Consider the following 17,543-nt stretch of genomic DNA (forward strand, 5'->3'; position numbering starts at 1 on the left):
TGGTAGTCTCATTCATTGAACGTTTGTCATACATCCATGAGCTGAGGTGGTAAAAATGGTAAATATTATGTGAATTGCAGTGAGGATTCTGAAACTGTTGCTACATGTAAATAACTCACAGTAGTGCCGTGCACTTATTTGAAATAATACTACATGCATTTTGGCTGCACGACTCACCACCATGAGTCTTGATCACAGTAGCTCCTAATGCTTATTTCTTTGAGATGTGCACTCTTTATTTTCTTGGCCACATGGCTCACTACCATGAGTCTCATTTGACTGTTGAGAGTTACAATACCATACAACATGGTGTTTGTGGCATAACCTACTGAACTATTTACTAACAGCAGTGATTATTCAGTTTTATACATAAGTATTCACACACAGTTGCATGGAAAAATCGTAAGATACAAGCAATGTTCACACTGCAGTCTTGTACTAGAAAAGTTCAGCAACTGGAAAAAGTGCTACCATCTTATTTCACACAATATAAGTCCACACTTAAAGACATCGGTCAGTTTCAAATTTGGAATATTTGAATTGGGTATCAAACAGGTTAGCTACCATATACTGGCTATAGTGGCCGTCAATAACTGGATCATTAGCATCACCAAATTCACCCAGTGTACCTCCTTGTGAGCTTCCAGCATACAGACATGGAACTTTAGATAAATCCCAGGTACGTGGGTAAAGATTGCCTATGAACACTCGTGGTTCTTCATCTGCTGGTGTGACCATAACAGAGTAATATGGTGTATTGTCTGGAGTGATTCCCTCATAGGGTGACACGTCTACCGGAACATTCCAAAACTGACCTATATACAAGATGTGACTGCATGCTGTAAGTGCATCTATGTACATACAAATGCAATAGTTATTACAGTAACACTTCTCTTACCAACTAGGCCATGAGATGTGGGCATTAAACTGTTGCCACGTGCAACTATGAATTTAAGCATGTCAGCCTCTGGTATAGTCTTACAGAACACCCACATTACAACACTGCTTGGCTCACAATTCGGTACTGAAATACGGTATCCATTCCTACGTTGCTTCACCGAGATGCCAGCTACATTATACATCATTCCATTGGTAATTGACATTGCTCCAACAGTGGCGGAACAATCCTCCTGGTCTACCTCTATGTTCTGACAGTTGCCGTCTCTATCAACAGCAGTAATGCCAATTTTACTAATGACATTAAAATAATTAGCTCTCTGTGCTGGAATATTGTAGGCATTTACTGAGACACACTTGTCTGAGACTAAATTAAAGTAGCGGTTAGGACGTCCATCAACACTGTAGCACAGTGCAGCCATAGCTAACTCTGGTTGTGCATCAATTAGATGTTGATCAATGTTCAGTGGAACTGTGTACAGGGTTTCCTCAACAATATCATATGTACCTATGAAGTGAAATATTATGTAAATTGAGAGGACCAAACACATACATTTTTCTAATCATTTCTAGGATGTATAACTTGTGTACAGTTATAATTACTTCATTTCTAGCTGTACGTACTGATATTCCCCTATTTTATTCATCAAACAGCATACCTAACAGAAAACTTGTGAACAATTCTTACATTGTACAGGGGCGGATCCAAGAGCTGGCTAGGGGAGGGGCACAAATAGGGTAAGTTGTAGGTGGTTGCATGCATGGGGAGAACCATATTCTCTATAGTTCAGTGCTGCTTTTTTAAAGCAGCAAATAATCACCTCTTAGTGGTGTCTCACTGTTGATATTTGCCATTTTGGCCTTTTCAGATGGTTGTGAAGTCTTAACTGAAACTGTTTAAAAGGCTCTGAATGTCTTAAATAACAGCAACACGATAATTATTTTTAGAGGCGCTTAGTACGCACGAAGGTGCTGAGTGACTATTTTACAGTTAGTTTGACTTCGGTTCGCTTTGGTCTCAGGTGAATTTGTAATAAATGCTAGTAAAATGTGCATGTTTTCGTAAGTTTTAAACTGATCTCGGTTGGCCTGACATAAAATTTACTAGCTGTTTTAATCAGAAGCATGGCTGGCTCCTCCACAAGGTGGAGGGGGGGGGGGGGGGGGGGGCATTTGCCCCAAATGCCCCATCCTGGATCCGCCATTGTTGTAAACAATATCATTTTGAGTGAATAAACCATTTTTACATAAGTAAGCTGTATATGTAAAAACAACAATGGCAAATACCCTTGCATACAATGATAAAACCACACTATTCAGATGCACGTATATACAATCAAATTATTTTTACTCAGCTGTATACAGTATAATTAGTATAGGTAATCACACACATTTGAGTGCAATTAGGGAATAATTGTACGAGTAACAGTAAAAATTGCACGAGGCGAAGCCGAGTACAATTTTGGCTGTTACGAATACAATTATTCCATAATTGCACGAAAATGCTTGTGATTGCCTACTAATCACATAGTGACCACCCTTCGTGGTTTGTAGTACTGTAGTACACATCTATCCAGTTCTATATGGCCATTAACTTCTACCTGGTGATTGCATCATCCTTCTTTGTATTACATCATTTGTTGTTGCACTTAAAAGGCTTCACGTGTCAGCAGTTTTGATTGGCTACTCAAAATATCTACATATGTTGCACTTAAAAGGCTTCTATTGTCAGCTTCTTTGATTGGCTATTCATTATATCACTTTCTTGTTGCACTTAAAAGGCTTCTGTTATTCTGCTATTTTATTGGCTACTTTACAGTGCAATTACAGAAATAAGGCCATGCGATTTGGGATTAATTGCACCCCTACTATTGAGACGAATGTATGGCAAATTAAATCACTGTGATTATATATATATATATATATATATATACAGCTGTGTAAAAATGATTTGATTACTCTAATTATGTTTTGCTCGCAATTGTATTGTTTTGGTTTGATAATCTCATATGAATGACCCTACCATTATTTAAGTGTAGCAATTTTAGTAATGTGATTGCAGAATTTACTACATGCAAACAATGGCGGATCCAGGATGGGGCATTTGGGGCAAATGCCCCCCCCCCCCCCCTCCCTTCAAGAAATTGCATACAAGATCGAGATACTCTAATAGAGCAGTCGATTACTCTAATAAAGCAGTCACAATGTTCATGAGGCAGTGTAGCTTACCTATGAAGCTATAAATAGGATTTTATTTTACATAACAGACGTGATATATTTGGTAAAGGATAACTAGCTATTATTGTTGTGACCGTTTTTTTTTTTTGGTCTTCAACTGTTTTTCAGCAAGGTGCCCCCCCTCTTTCCAAACTCTGGATCCGCCCCTGGCAAGATAAGATGAGAAGCGTTTTATGGTTCAGCCACTTGATAAATTAATTTCTACTTACGATTACTGTCATCATCAATAATTGTCACAGTAGCCACATAAGGATCTGCTAATATCACCCCTGCACTAGGTAACAAAACTACCTCAAAAGTTTCAGAAACTTCACGGTTAAAGTCATCAATAATGTTAATGTAAAAACATCTCATATCATCTGTTTGATTGAACTGGACAATAATTCGAGAAGGATTATAATCAACAGCTTCTGTGAAACAGATGACAGTATAAAATGATACACTGCCATTACAATCTGGTACCTTCAGCTGTTGACTCTCGTGGTTCTGCAGGTATGGCAGTTAAATCTATGATGCTTTCTCCACTCTGTAAGATGCATAGTTCCACAGTGCCACTATCTTCAATGACAAAGTATTCAGCTTTCTCAAATCTAAATGTGACATCTGTAAATGGACTGAACTAAAAATTAGCATTATTTATTGATCTGGTAACTTTACTTTGTTCACAGAATAAACCACTAAATTCTTGGGAACAGTTGCATATATATGAGCCAGCCAGTAATCGGCAAGTGCCATTATTTTCGCATGGATTGACATCACACTCAATATACTCTAAACAAAAGTATATACATAGCTACACAATGTTCAGTTGATAAGGTCGCATTACCAGGTTCTGTGCAGATTTGTCCACTATATCCCATAGCACACTGGCATGTGTCATTAGCAATGCATGCTCCATTGACACAAGATGGGTTGCAGATAACTAAAAAGACTCATCATAGTAGACCCTCATTATAACATCAACAAGTGACAAACCTGGTCTAGCAGTTTCTACTATCTCTTCAAAACTAACACTTCCATTCAAAGTTGACAGTCCAATATCCATACTGCCAGTTGTGGCTATGTCGTACAAGCAAAACTCATCACCTTGACAGAGTTCCATGGCTTCATTTTCTAGTATTGGGTCAGAAAACTCCACTTCAAATAATGGAGTAAAATCTGGATCATAATAAGTGCTCCAACTTTCACCAGGCAGGTGATAGTTAAACAGACTATCAGCAGAATTGTTGATAATCCCTATCACAACAAATATTCATAGTATATAGCTAGACAGTTTTAGTGCAATAAACATTGTCAAGCTGATGCTGTGCTACTTCTATAACCCAGGCACCATGCAGCTAGTTAATAGATGGAATTAATCAACAATGTATTACATTTTTGATAGGTTTGTGTTTTGTAATAAAGTTATTGTAATTTCATAATCGGTGAATTATTTCATAATTCTCTAATTACATTACTATGAAGTGCTATTTGAACAAACTACTTAAAATGAACAGAAGTATCTTCCCAACTGTTTCTATTTTTTTTCTTTTTTTTTGCAAAATCTCTACAAACCCTCAAGACATTTATGTATGTATGTATGTAGAGATTCTAGGGTACATGTCCCCTCTTGAAGTTAATTAACAAAGATTTGTAGAGAGTCATACATTTCAAACTAGTGAAAAGAAACTACTTCAGTGCAAAGCTTACCTACCGTATAGCTGGTAATTTTCAAAAGGTTTTTATTTTCAGATATTTTGAAGAGGCCCTTCTCTTCGAAAATAAATTCACACGTCCGGTTATTTTTCGAAAATAAATTCCCACAAGTGAAAGCAACCGTCCAACTTCGGTGATTCGTTTGTGTATTCCTCGAGTTTTAGCTCAGTATTGCTGATGATAATGGGTAAACTGTATCATTACTGTACCAATAACCAGAAAACAGGTGATCCAGAATGGGAATTGATGCAGTCTGCTCTGAATCTATGGTAGGATAACTAGCTATGATCGAGCGTGATCGTGCCAGTGAAGTTACTCCACTCAAGACTCCCTTAGTCTTCTCTCCAGTGCACAAGAATGGGGATTATTCCATCAGTAAGTCAGTTTTCGGCAAACATTCATGCATCTTCATAATTTGTGACACGAATTTCCGTTTATTTGAAATCCATCCAGACTTCAAAATATGCACTCTTCGAAATTAAAATCTTTCGAAATTCAGATTTTGCTTCTTGTGCAAAAATTTCTGTTTTGAAAATAACCTGCTATACAGTATGCTAAAGTTTACAGGTTTCATTTAGTGTTTACTTCTCATAGGCTAACTGCTTTTACTATTAAATAGATTTGCTCACGTGAGTGCATACAGACAAGCATAAGTAAATAGGTAGATAGGTACACAGCTGGCAAACCAGGTGCACCCACAGGTTGGCTGTGGGAACTACAGGTTGACTGTAGGCACCACGGGTCAGCTGTTTGGCATGTGCCTGGCTAAACAACACTATAAAGTACATGTTTTTAAATGGTCATGGAATTCTGAAGTACCAAAGACTGCTTCAACAAAAGTAACAAATAGCATGCATTTTCGATTCCTATAACATCTGACTCTAAAATAATCAATTTTCACTTTTGAGCCAAAATTACATGTATATATCAAGACACACGATAGTGTGTCGTGCGGCCCAAGAAGCCGGCGCGCCACACCGTGAGTATATTAACAGGAAGAAAGAAAACGCAATTTTCACACCTATGTAGCTCTGTGATCCCTTATCCGATTGGAACCAAATTTGCTGGAGACGTGCCGCCCAGTTAGGGCAGTCTACATACCAAATTTGAAGACAATCGCTCCAGCCATTTCCGAGATACGAGCGAACAAAATTTCGTTTTAATTTCTTCGTTTTTTTCTTCTTCATCTTCTTCATTTCGCACACTTCGCAAAATTCGCCATAAAACACGAATGCGTGCTCGGATCGGGCTGAAATTTGGCACACTTAAAGGGCTCATTAAAGCGGATCTCCGTACCAACTTTGGTAGGAATCCGATGAACATTCACGGGGTTATGACCCATTATTTGCGTAAAATAAGGTCAAAGGTCTGTCACGCCTACAGGGTAAACGCCTTGGAGGAATCAGTTGAAAATTGATATGTAGATGGGACAACCATCGTAGGAGTGCCTTTTTGTGGTTTGAAACGAATCGGGATAAAGACCACGGAGATATGACACGAAACCCAACCTGTGTCAAAATTACGCGATCGATTTTTATGAATAAAAAAACTATTAGTTTTCGTGTCTACCAGGCAAACCGCTTAGAGCAACGAGCTGAAAATCAGTATGTAGCTGGAATAATCATCATAGAAAGTCCTTGCAGTAGTACAGAAGAATCAGATTACAAATCACTGAGTTATGATTCGAAAGGCAACTAGGTGCAGCAAATGCGAGATCGAGATACTCTAATAGAACAGTCACCCTAATAAAGCATTCAGCTGCATTTATAATTTACTCAGTTATATTACATTGTAAGTTATTCTGTAGGGAATTCAGCTACAAACAAGTCACCCTGTAGTCAGATCAGCAAGAAGAAGGTACCTAATAGAGAGTTCAGCTACAAATAAGCCATCATGTAGAGAGTTCAGCTCAAATAAATCACCCTGTAGAGAATTCAGCTACAAAAAAATTGCCCTGTAGAGAGATCAGCTAGAAGAAGTTACCTTGTAGAGAGTTCAGTTACAAAGAAACAATCATGCAAAGAGTTTAGCTACAAACAAATCACCCAGTAAAAAGTTCCGCTATGAACAGATCACACTGTAGATAGTTCAGTTTGAAACAAGTCATCCTGTAGAGAGATCAGCTAGAAGAAGTCACCTTGTAGAGAGTTCAGTTACAAAGAAACAATCATGCAAAGAGTTTAGCTGCAAACAAATCACCCAGTAGAAAGTTTCGCTATTAACAGATCACACTGTAGAGAGTTCAGTTAGAAACAAGTCATCCTGTAGATAGATCAGCTAGAAGAAGTCACTTTGTAGAGAGTTCAGCTACAAAGAAACCACCATGTAAAGAGTTCAGCTGCAAACAAATCACCTGTAGAGAATTCAACTACAAACAAATCACCCTGTAGAAAGATCAACTAGATGAAATTCCCTTGTAGAGAGTTCAGCTACAAATAAGTTCCCTTGTAGAGAGTTCAGCTACAAACAAATCACCCTGTAGAAAGTCCAGCTACAAACAAGTCACCCTGTAGAGAGATCAGCTAGAAACAAATCACCCTGTAGAGAGTTCAGCTGCAAACAAATCGCCCTGTAGAGAATTCAGCTACAAACAAATCACCCTGTAGAAAGTAGATCAGCTAGAAGAAGTTACCTTGTAGAGAGTTCAGCTACAAACAAATCACCCTGTAGAGAGTTCAGCTACAAACAAATCACCCTGTAGAGAGTTCAGCTGCAAACAAATCGCCCTGTAGAGAATTCAGCTACAAACAAATCACCCTGTAGAAAGTAGATCAGCTAGAAGAAGTTACCTTGTAGAGAGTTCAGCTACAAACAAATCACCCTGTAGAGAGTTCAGCTAGAAACAAGCCACCGGTAGAGAGTTCAGCTAGAATAAGTTACACTGTAGAGAGTTCGGCTACAAAGAAACTATCATGTAGAGAGTTCAGCTGCAAACAAATCGCCTGTAGAGAATTCAGCTACAAACAAATCACCCTGTAGAAAGATCAGCTAGAAAAAGTTACCTTGTAGAGAGTTCAGCTACAAACAAATCACCCTGTAGAGAGTTCAGCTACAAACAAGTCACCCTGTAGAGAGATAAGCTAGAAACAAGTCATCCTGTAGAGAGTTCAGCTAGAAGAAGTTACATTGTAGAGAATTCAGCTACAAAGAAACTACCATGTAGAGAGTTCAGCTGCAAACAAATCGCCCTGTAGAGAATTCAGCTACAAACAAATCACCCTGTAGAAAGTTCAGCTACAAACAAGTCACCCTGTAGAGAGATAAGCTAGAAACAAGTCATCCTGTAGAGAGTTCAGCTAGAAGAAGTTACGTTGTACAGAGTTCAGCTACAAAGAAACTACCATGTAGAGAGTTCAGCTGCAAATAAATCACCCTGTAGAGAATTCAGCTACAAACAAATCACCCTGTAGAAAGATCAGCTAGAAGACTTTACCTTGTAGAGAGTTCAGCTAGAAACAAATCACCCTGTAGAGAGTTCAGCTACAAAGAAACTACCATATAGAGAGTTCAGCTGCAAACAAATCGCCCTGTAGAGAATTTAGCTACAAACAAATTACCCTGTAGAAAGGTCAGCTAGAAGAAGTTACCTTGTAGAGAGTTTAGCTACAAACAAATCACCCTGTAGAGAGTTCAGCTACAAACAAGTCACCCTGTAGAGAGATCAGCTAGAAACAAGTCATCCTGTAGAGAGTTCAGCTAGAGGAAGTTACATTGTAGAGAGTTCAGCTACAAAGAAACTACCATGTAGAGAATTCAGCTACAAACAAATCACCCTGTAGAAAGGTCAGCTAGAAGAAGTTACCTTGTAGAGAGTTCAGCTACAAACAAATCACCCTGTAGAGAGTTCAGCTACAAACAAGTCACCCTGTAGAGAGATCAGCTAGAAACAAGCCACCCGTAGAGAGTTCAGCTAGAAGAAGTTACATTGTAGAGAGTTCAGCTACAAAGAAACTACCATGTAGAGAGTTCAGCTGCAAACAAATCGCCCTGTAGAGAATTCAGCTACAAACAAATCACCCTGTAGAAAGGTCAGCTAGAAGAAGTTACCTTGTAGAGAGTTCAGATACAAACAAATCACCATGTAGAGAGTTCAGCTAGAAGAAGTTACATTGTAGAGAGTTCAGCTGCAAAGAAACTACCATGTAGAGAGTTTAGCTGCAAACAAATCGCCCTGTAGAGAATTCAGCTACAAACAAATCACCCTGTAGAAAAATCAGCTAGAAGAAGTTACCTTGTAGAGAGTTCAGCTACAAACAAATCACCCTGTAGAGAGTTCAGCTACTAACAAGTCACCTTGTAGAGAGATCAGCTAGAAACAAGTCATCCTGTAGAGAGTTCAGCTAGAAGAAGTTACATTGTAGAGAGTTCAGCTACAAAGAAACTACCATGTAGAGAGTTTAGCTGCAAACAAATCGCCCTGTAGAGAATTCAGCTACAAACAAATCACCCTGTAGAAAAATCAGCTAGAAGAAGTTACCTTGTAGAGATTTCAGCTACAAACAAATCACCTTGTAGAGAGTTAAGCTACAAACAAGTCACCCTGTAGAGAGATCAGCTAGAAACAAGCCACCCGTAGAGAGTTTAGCTAGAAGAAGTTACATTGTAGAGAGTTCAGCAGTTTAGCTGCAAACAAATCGCCCTGTAGAGAATTCAGCTACAAACAAATCACCCTGTAGAAAGATCAGCTAGAAGAAGTTACCTTGTAGAGAGTTCAGCTACAAACAAATCACCCTGTAGAGAGTTCAGCTACAAACAAGTCATCCAGTAGAGGAATCAGCTAGAAGGATCACCTTGCAGAGAGGTCAGCTACAAAGAAATCACCCTGCTTCATCTTTTCTTATTCCTGTAGTAAAGAAAAAAATGACAGGTTAAAAAGCCCTAAAGCCGGCCATAGGCCGGCTTTGGGGTATACAAATACAAAAAGAAGTGAAATCTAATCCAAAACAGCCAAGCTGTAAAAAAAGAGTGCGGCCCTGAGAAAGGCTATGGTGAAAAAAGATGTGAAATCCAAGGTGGCGGCCAAGAAATGGCTGTGATGGTAGGTTAATGGTAAAAATTTTAATAACAACAATTCAGTGAATTTGGTGCCGCTTGGTCTTGGCACAAAATTCACTTGAATTGTCGTTGTTAAAATTTTTACCATTAACCTACCATCACAGCCATTTCTTGGCCGCCACCTTGGATTTCACATCTTTTTTCACCATAGCCTTTCTCAGGGCCGCACTCTTTTTTTACAGCTTGGCTGTTTTGGATTAGATATATATATCTTACATGTTATGCCAAATGAATGATGAATTGTTTCAAAAGATGAATTTAATGACAGTGCCTCTGTACTTCCTTTAGGTATAAGATCATCTGAAGTGTTTCCATTAAATATTCCCATCAGACCACGAGTAGTTCCCACATAAGTATTCGATAGACTAACAAGTAATACAGATATGATGCCATTTTCTTCTTTTGCACTTATCAGCACTCCGCTTGAAAAGATTGCCTCTATGGTTTTGTTACCAACATCAAATACAGTAACGTTGTTAAACTTCTGTTCTTTCACATCTTCGAAATCAACTCTTATGCCATTGATTCTTGCATCAATTCCACGTCGGCTTAGTTCAAGTTGGACAGCATCTGAGTCATTTTGTTTACCCACAATTGCTGAGAAGACTGTAGCTTGTACAGCATCACCATCATCATCTGTTGCCTCTATCATTCTGGCCTGTAGTGTAAATCGATCATCAGGGGTTTCTATCAGTGTGAATTCTCCTTTTCCATTAAAGGTGTACTTATGCCCATCAAGAGTAACAATATGAGGATCTCCATAGACACAAGCTGCATAAAGATATCTACATACTTTTATATACCTGAACTATTACACTTTCACATGAGAAGTGGATATTTGAAGCCAATATATTTGTTTCTTCTCTTGAAAAAGACAGCAAGATTTTCATGCTGCTATACTTAATTACAGAAGTGATTCTAAATACCAAAACATACTTATCTATTATGTACACAATATAGCTATGTTTTATACTGATTTCAATTGTCTTCATGGAGACATCAATCAATCAATCAATCAATCAATCAATCAATCAATCAATCAATCAATCAATCATACACACATGGTCACAGGTAAGCATACAAAAAGTTTCCATCCATACCAAGATGGAAAGTAAGTGCTTCTCCTTATTTACAAACAGAAAGCCATCATGCTTTCCATATGCACTTACAGCAAACACTGACAGCAGGGGCAGGGGGGGGGGGGGGGCAAGGAGGGCTGCAGCCCCTGTGAAAAAAATTATGGGGGAATTATCTGTAGCTGTGATGGAGAGCCTAGCTTAATAGCATCATTCGAGATACTCTAATAGAGCAGTCTAGATCAAGATACTCTAATAGAGCAGTCACAGTATTCTTTGAGGAGCAGTGTGGCCAGCTATGTAGATATAGTTTAGTTGGTAGAGGGCAACTAGACTATTGCCAGCAGGTAATGACCTTTTTTTCCCTTCTTTGGTCTTTGATTTACAACTAAGTAGGCCATGGTACATGGCATCACTAAGCTAGACCCCAACCCCTCCCCCCCCCCCCTCCCCCAAAATATAGGTGTCTCCACCGCCTCTGACTGACAGCATCAACAAACAGAAAGTATTAGGACTGTCATTACAAGGCCTATTCAACATAAATCATGTATTGTACTTACCAGGTGGTGTAACTTCGTAATCATTTCCACTATCTGAGGGACGTAGTTCATAATATATATCACATTTGTTTAATCCTAAGCAACAGTCAATATAAGGTATTAAATCTTCAAGATGATGTTTCATAATTTCATAATATCCAGTTGGAGCAAATCTATCAGCACTTCCACCTCCACGTGGACCAAATATTAGTGTACCATTTGAATAGTAACAGCACTGCTGTCCTGATCCTTCATTTTGTCTATACAAACACAAACAATGTTGAGAATGTATCACCTTTTAACATATGTGCAGAAGTTTAAAGGAAAGTATATACATGTAGTATACAAAACCTCTTAACTGCTATATAACACAAGATAAGAACTAGAGTAGGGACAACATAGTACCACGATAAAAAGTACTGAAACAAGCTTGATTGAAGTAGTATCAGTGTGTAACGTCCAATTGCTGTAAAACAGTAAGAAGCAAATATCCCTACTGTGCTGTGGAGATTGAAATACACAGTAGGGATATTTGCTTCTTATTGTTTTACAGCAATTGGACATTACATACTACACCAATCCAACTTGTTTCAGTACTTTTTATTGTGGTACTACATTGTCCCTACTCTAGTTTATTTTTTCTTGTATATACTTGTTTGTGAACTTTTTCTGCAAGTTCATGACCACTAAACACTCTGTATAGCAGTGCAAATTAATCTAACTGGATTTTTGAAAACAGGTCTTTAACACTTATCCATATATAGGAACTGAATATAGAACTAAACTTTTATATCTATTTAGCAATGTTGGTGCTAACTATTGACCAGATTTGATGTCATTAGTTTCCTTCAATCTGTCTAAAGCTAAGAATCATTAAAGCAGGTAAATTGGATGTGTACATAGGAAGACCCCTTTTCACAAAACCGGTCACAATACACAATTATAGTTAATGACAGCACTATATGGGTATATGCAAGTAGTCAGCAAATCTTTGCCGATTAGCTTAATGTATAACACACCACACAATTACTATTGCTAACTGTATTCACTTAGAAGTTCATCAAGTTATCTTACTAACTTTGTTTATATGGTAATAGCTATACAGCTGTAGCTTATTCTTCTTATTCTTATTAGTACTTTACAGTGTCCAGCACTGAAGGTCTGACAGCAACATGTGCTGCAGCCATTGGATTATCCTAACCTAACAGGAACTGGAGACTTAATGATTACTTAACTTAGCTAACAATTAGGTGAAACTGAAAAGGGCCAAAGAAAGGAAAAAATCCCTCCTACCCCAGGATTTGAACTGCAGGCCACCCAATGTCTAGTCGAGCGCCACACTCAGTCTCCTCCAGGAGGGATGGATTTCTTCCTTTAAACCTAAGTATTTATTCTTATTAGCACTTTACAGTGTCCAGCACTGAAGGTCTGACAGCAAAATGTGCTGCAGCCTTTGGATTATCCTAACCTAACAGGAACTGGAGACTTAATGATTTATATTTGACTGGATTTGACAAAACCAGGCTTCCACACACATACAGATTTGTGACCTATAACTCAATGTAGGAGTAACTTTCAAATTTTGACCTGTTACTGCATAATGCAGTAAAAATTTTGTGAAAGTATAGGTCAGTAGCATACTGAGTGGTCAAGTTACAAGCGGTTAAAGTGAAAGAATTGGAAGTGCGTGGATGCCTGGTTTTGTCAAATCCGGTCACATGCGTAGGTGGTTTGCTTGACACATCATGTGAAGAAACACAAAGAAAGTGATGAAGGAAAGCATGCTGCCACTCTGGATAATGATGAAGTAAACAAGAGAAGCAGCTAGTGCAGGGGCAGATCTGGGGGACTCAAAAGGTTGGAACCCCATTTGGCAGACGCATAACTGAGTCTAACTGCTGACAAATTTTTCTTCTTGATAAACCTAAAATCAATTTATCAGTGAAAGAAACACTTATTACAAGATTTTATAGACAAAACACTTACTTCTACCTTTGCTTACAGCAATAATTCTTATCACTTGAAACTGCTATATTTCTGTGATAAATGCCTCTAAAAATAATAATATTATCGTCTTTATCTTCTAAAGAGGCCTCATTTGCATTTCTAAAAGCTTAAATGGTAAGATTAACAGTAAAACATTGCTGGGGAGTCTACCATTAAGAGTGGAGTTTCCCATTTTAGAAGTCTGGATCCCGGATACATGTTATGCAATACTATATTGAATAGTGTTGCCACGCCCATTGATGGAAGCCCTACTATTGATGAAGAACCTTCACAGGTACAGAAGGATAAAAGGCAACAAAACAGTGCACGTATTGTATGCTTACCAATGTGCCAAAGGTTTCCTGTTAAGTGAATTTAAAACATTTTCATGAAAGAAGTAGGGCTGTAGCTCTACCCAGTTTTCTGCTATGCTTGACTGAATGCATTAGGCAGGCAGTAGAAAATTCTGTTACATAATTTTTTTTTAAATTCTGTAGCAACTTAACAAAAACATTTCGGATTGATCTGAAGACACTTTTGGGCTTGATTTTACTCAACCAAAATACCATGTCATTGTGAGGAAAAATCGAGGCAGGTTTTTGGGTGAGATTTTATCACAGGCCACGCCCACACCTTTATTGTCCCTACAGTACTATCGTACTGTATGATAAACTGGTCATAGTATCATAATTACTTGGAATTCATTTCTTGCATGCATTGTAACTTGAGGGTTGTTCATATAATGGCCTGCATGATTCACTATTCTTTGTCCATCCTTTTCCGCACATGGCAAAATTTGTAGAAACATTCAATTGAAGATTTCAGCAATTATTTTTAAAATTAATATTTTTGCACATCTGGGTTTATAAAGTAACTACTAAATCGTATTACTGTGAAGTTTCACACCCATAACTTCTTTAGCTAGGACATACGGATGATTATATTACACCAAGTAGTAATTTCACATGATTGAAACACCAATTAAATTACGAATTGGGTGAGCACATGTTGCTGTCAGACTTTCAGTGCTGGTCACTGTAAAGTGCTAATAATGATAAATAATTTGTTCAGGTGCTGGAATGGTTAAACTAAGTCTTGAGACAATGATACATGCCATTTTAATTGCAGAAAAATGCCAAGAATACTTAATGATTCAACTGTCAGAAATCTCTTTTCACGCATTTTAGATTGGGTAATCACTATTGTGGAAGAAATTTCATATTGTATAGCCACCAAATATCATTATTAAACAGTGTAGCTAGCCTCCATTTGTACACAGCACACTTACTGAAAGGTCCTAGGAATACCCATGCACATTAATATTTTATGAACTAGTACAAAGTGCAAATAGAGTTTTCAATGCTAGTAGATCATGTAACTAGAACCATGCACTGATTTATGTTACATGTGAGCTATACTTTAAAACAACATTCGTCAACTACTGTATAAGCTCATCCAGCACTAACTGGGTAATTGTGGCTTGACGGAAGCAACGAACAGCATCTGGATGGAATAATTTCTGATAATCATTCATCTGAATTTCCTCCATGTAAAGAGCATCTATGATAGCACTTCGTACAGTTGGTGGGCAGGCAGGGAGACGATTTATCAGAAGAGCACGTATGCCAATTGCAGTTTCTCTATTACACCATCCAGAACATGCCTTCTTTAATACAACTGTCATGCTCTCTGTGTATCCCATATTTGTCCACTCTGCAATATTCCGAGAGTACATACTTCCTTCAACTAAACTAATTCTTATAACAGCTAAAGCTGAATCAAAATTTTGTACTATATTGGGTATAATAACTGTAGTATTTCCAGTATTAGGAACATTGGACTTCAGTTTACTACTTCTGTGAGGTATCCACTTCATTTCTTTATTAAGTATGTACAACTCAATGTTTACTAAACCAGATTTGTAATCATCTTCGGGCCTGGGAAAAAATACCTCTGGAGACCACTCAATTGCTATTTCCACACCAGTTTTGAGCATAGGAGTATCAGTTAAGAATCTTGCCGTATCACTGAACTGTTCAAACAGAACTGCAACACAAATGCATAGTACAAAATCATAGTATGAGTGCACATCTGATCATTATTTAATACAGCAATAGATAGAATGGCATAGTGCAAAAGTTGTATCATTTGTGAGAAAAGCATGAAATTTTCCATATTAATTGTACTCCTAATGACAATAACATTATAGTGCCATCACAGATTTGACCTTTGTTTACCTTTGCAGTCATTTTTACATTGAAAATTTGTCTCTTTTTTTGTTTTTTTCTTGCCTATTATACATGCAATGAAACAGAGCAGCTTGAATTGGTGGACTAAAAGGTCACTTGCAGTTCACTTTATAATTACAGCGGATTGAATAAAATCTTTCAATAGTTTTGTAGATTACTTCTTGGTTACAACTTATAAGCAACCTAGTAAATGAGTAGCTTTGTAAAAATCTAAAATATTTCATAGTTTGCTCATCCACAAATTTCATCTTAAAGTATTGCATACACTCTTGCAAATAAATAGACCAAGGTATCCTTTAATCAGAATGGTCTACATGTATGTAGCAACATTGTCCTCATTTCAGTGTTGAAGCTTAAGCTAGCTAATATTACATACAATTTTACAACTTTACTTAGTACTTTTTGTGCCAACATTGCTTCCAGATGTAATTCCAACAGTATTTTTAAAAAAATTCAGGTTGTGCACTGGAGTGGACCACTAGACTGGACTATTGGACTAGTGCTATTGCTTCCTGATTTCATTTTTCAACACTTTTTGTTGGGCATATTGTTTGTTACATTTTCTTCAACACACTTGATTTTACACGTACGTACTAATAAAAATGTGAGTGTGGTATGTCCCAATAATGTTGTATGGGGCTTTTCTGCATGCTAATTTTTGGTGATACATAAGTTTTCACAATTGAATTTTCATTGGGTATACTTGGTAGCAAAGTACCCAGTATTATGTACTTTCCCACCATTATTCAAAAATGATTAACACATATGAATAAAATTTGCAATGTATGAGGTAATTGAGTACTAAATAAAGATTTTCAATTATTCCTGGGTAAACTACTGTAGGGGAATGCCTATATGCATATAAAGTTCTTTACAGAAAAAGTATGTATGCATGATTTGCTTGCAAAGGGTGCTTTACACACTACAAGCCCTATCAGCTGACGTTTCCTAGCTTGCTGCTAAACAGATCTTAAAGGGAGTCTGTATTCCGCGGAATACGGAATAGCGGAATTACAGAATAAGCGAATATCACATTCTAAATATTTTGTTATTGTTTATAGCCTCTATAACATTTTAATATACATTCCTTACCACGTAGAGAACACAATCACGATGGCACCGATGCTCGGGGTGATCTTTAAATAGGATATGTACAAAGATATTCACTCTAGACCAATCTAACTAAGCTAAACTACTATCAAATACACTTCACTACACAATCGCTAGAAAACTAGAAGTTCTTTGTGCTATACTTACTCATACCAGCTGTCACACATGAGTAACTGCCCGAATTTATTAGAGTTATATACGAAGTGTTAGAGCGCCGAGGTTGGAGCTCTGATGTTGGGAGCTGAAGCAGTATTATTCTCCGAATTTATTTGAAACACTTTAGGAAATGGTAACAGAGCTATAAGAAAGGTCAGATTATTCCATGCATGCAGGGTAGCTACCTAGGGGGTGGATTGTTTTGTCCTAAACTATTCGGCCAGCTAGCTAGCTAGCTGCTCGTGTGTGACAGCTGGTATGAGCAAGTATAGCACAAAGAACTTCTAGTTTTCTAGCGATTATGTAGTGAAGTGTATTTAACAGTAGTTTAGCTTAGTTAGATTGTTCTAGAGTGAATATCTTTGTACACATCCTATTTAAAGATCGCCCCGAGGATCGGTGCCATCGTGATTGTGTTCTCTACGAGGTGAGGAATGTATATTAAAACGTTATAGAGGCTATAAACAATAACAAAATATTTAGAATGTGATTTTCGCTTATTCCATAATTCTGCTATTCCGCTATTCCGTATTCCGCGGAAT

The 17,543-nt window shown here is 37.6% G+C and overlaps 1 protein-coding gene across 1 annotated transcript in view; it reads right to left on the bottom strand.

Moving 5' to 3' along the window:
- Positions 1-336: 336 nt before the first annotated feature.
- Positions 337-17,543, bottom strand: part of LOC136264119 (sushi domain-containing protein 2-like) — a 33,231-nt gene continuing 16,024 nt past the window's right edge. The window contains exons 4-13 of the mRNA XM_066058810.1: positions 14,953-15,532; positions 11,522-11,760; positions 10,102-10,656; positions 4,111-4,371; positions 3,962-4,057; positions 3,793-3,906; positions 3,598-3,738; positions 3,345-3,545; positions 899-1,405; positions 337-815 (exon numbers count right to left, since the gene is read on the bottom strand). Coding sequence (XP_065914882.1) covers positions 502-815; positions 899-1,405; positions 3,345-3,545; positions 3,598-3,738; positions 3,793-3,906; positions 3,962-4,057; positions 4,111-4,371; positions 10,102-10,656; positions 11,522-11,760; positions 14,953-15,532 — 3,008 coding nt within the window. The 3' untranslated portion in view covers positions 337-501. The remainder of the gene's footprint in view (positions 816-898; positions 1,406-3,344; positions 3,546-3,597; positions 3,739-3,792; positions 3,907-3,961; positions 4,058-4,110; positions 4,372-10,101; positions 10,657-11,521; positions 11,761-14,952; positions 15,533-17,543) is intronic.

The sequence above is a fragment of the Dysidea avara genome, chromosome 8 (genome assembly GCF_963678975.1).
Source record: "Dysidea avara chromosome 8, odDysAvar1.4, whole genome shotgun sequence".
NCBI lineage: Eukaryota > Metazoa > Porifera > Demospongiae > Dictyoceratida > Dysideidae > Dysidea > Dysidea avara.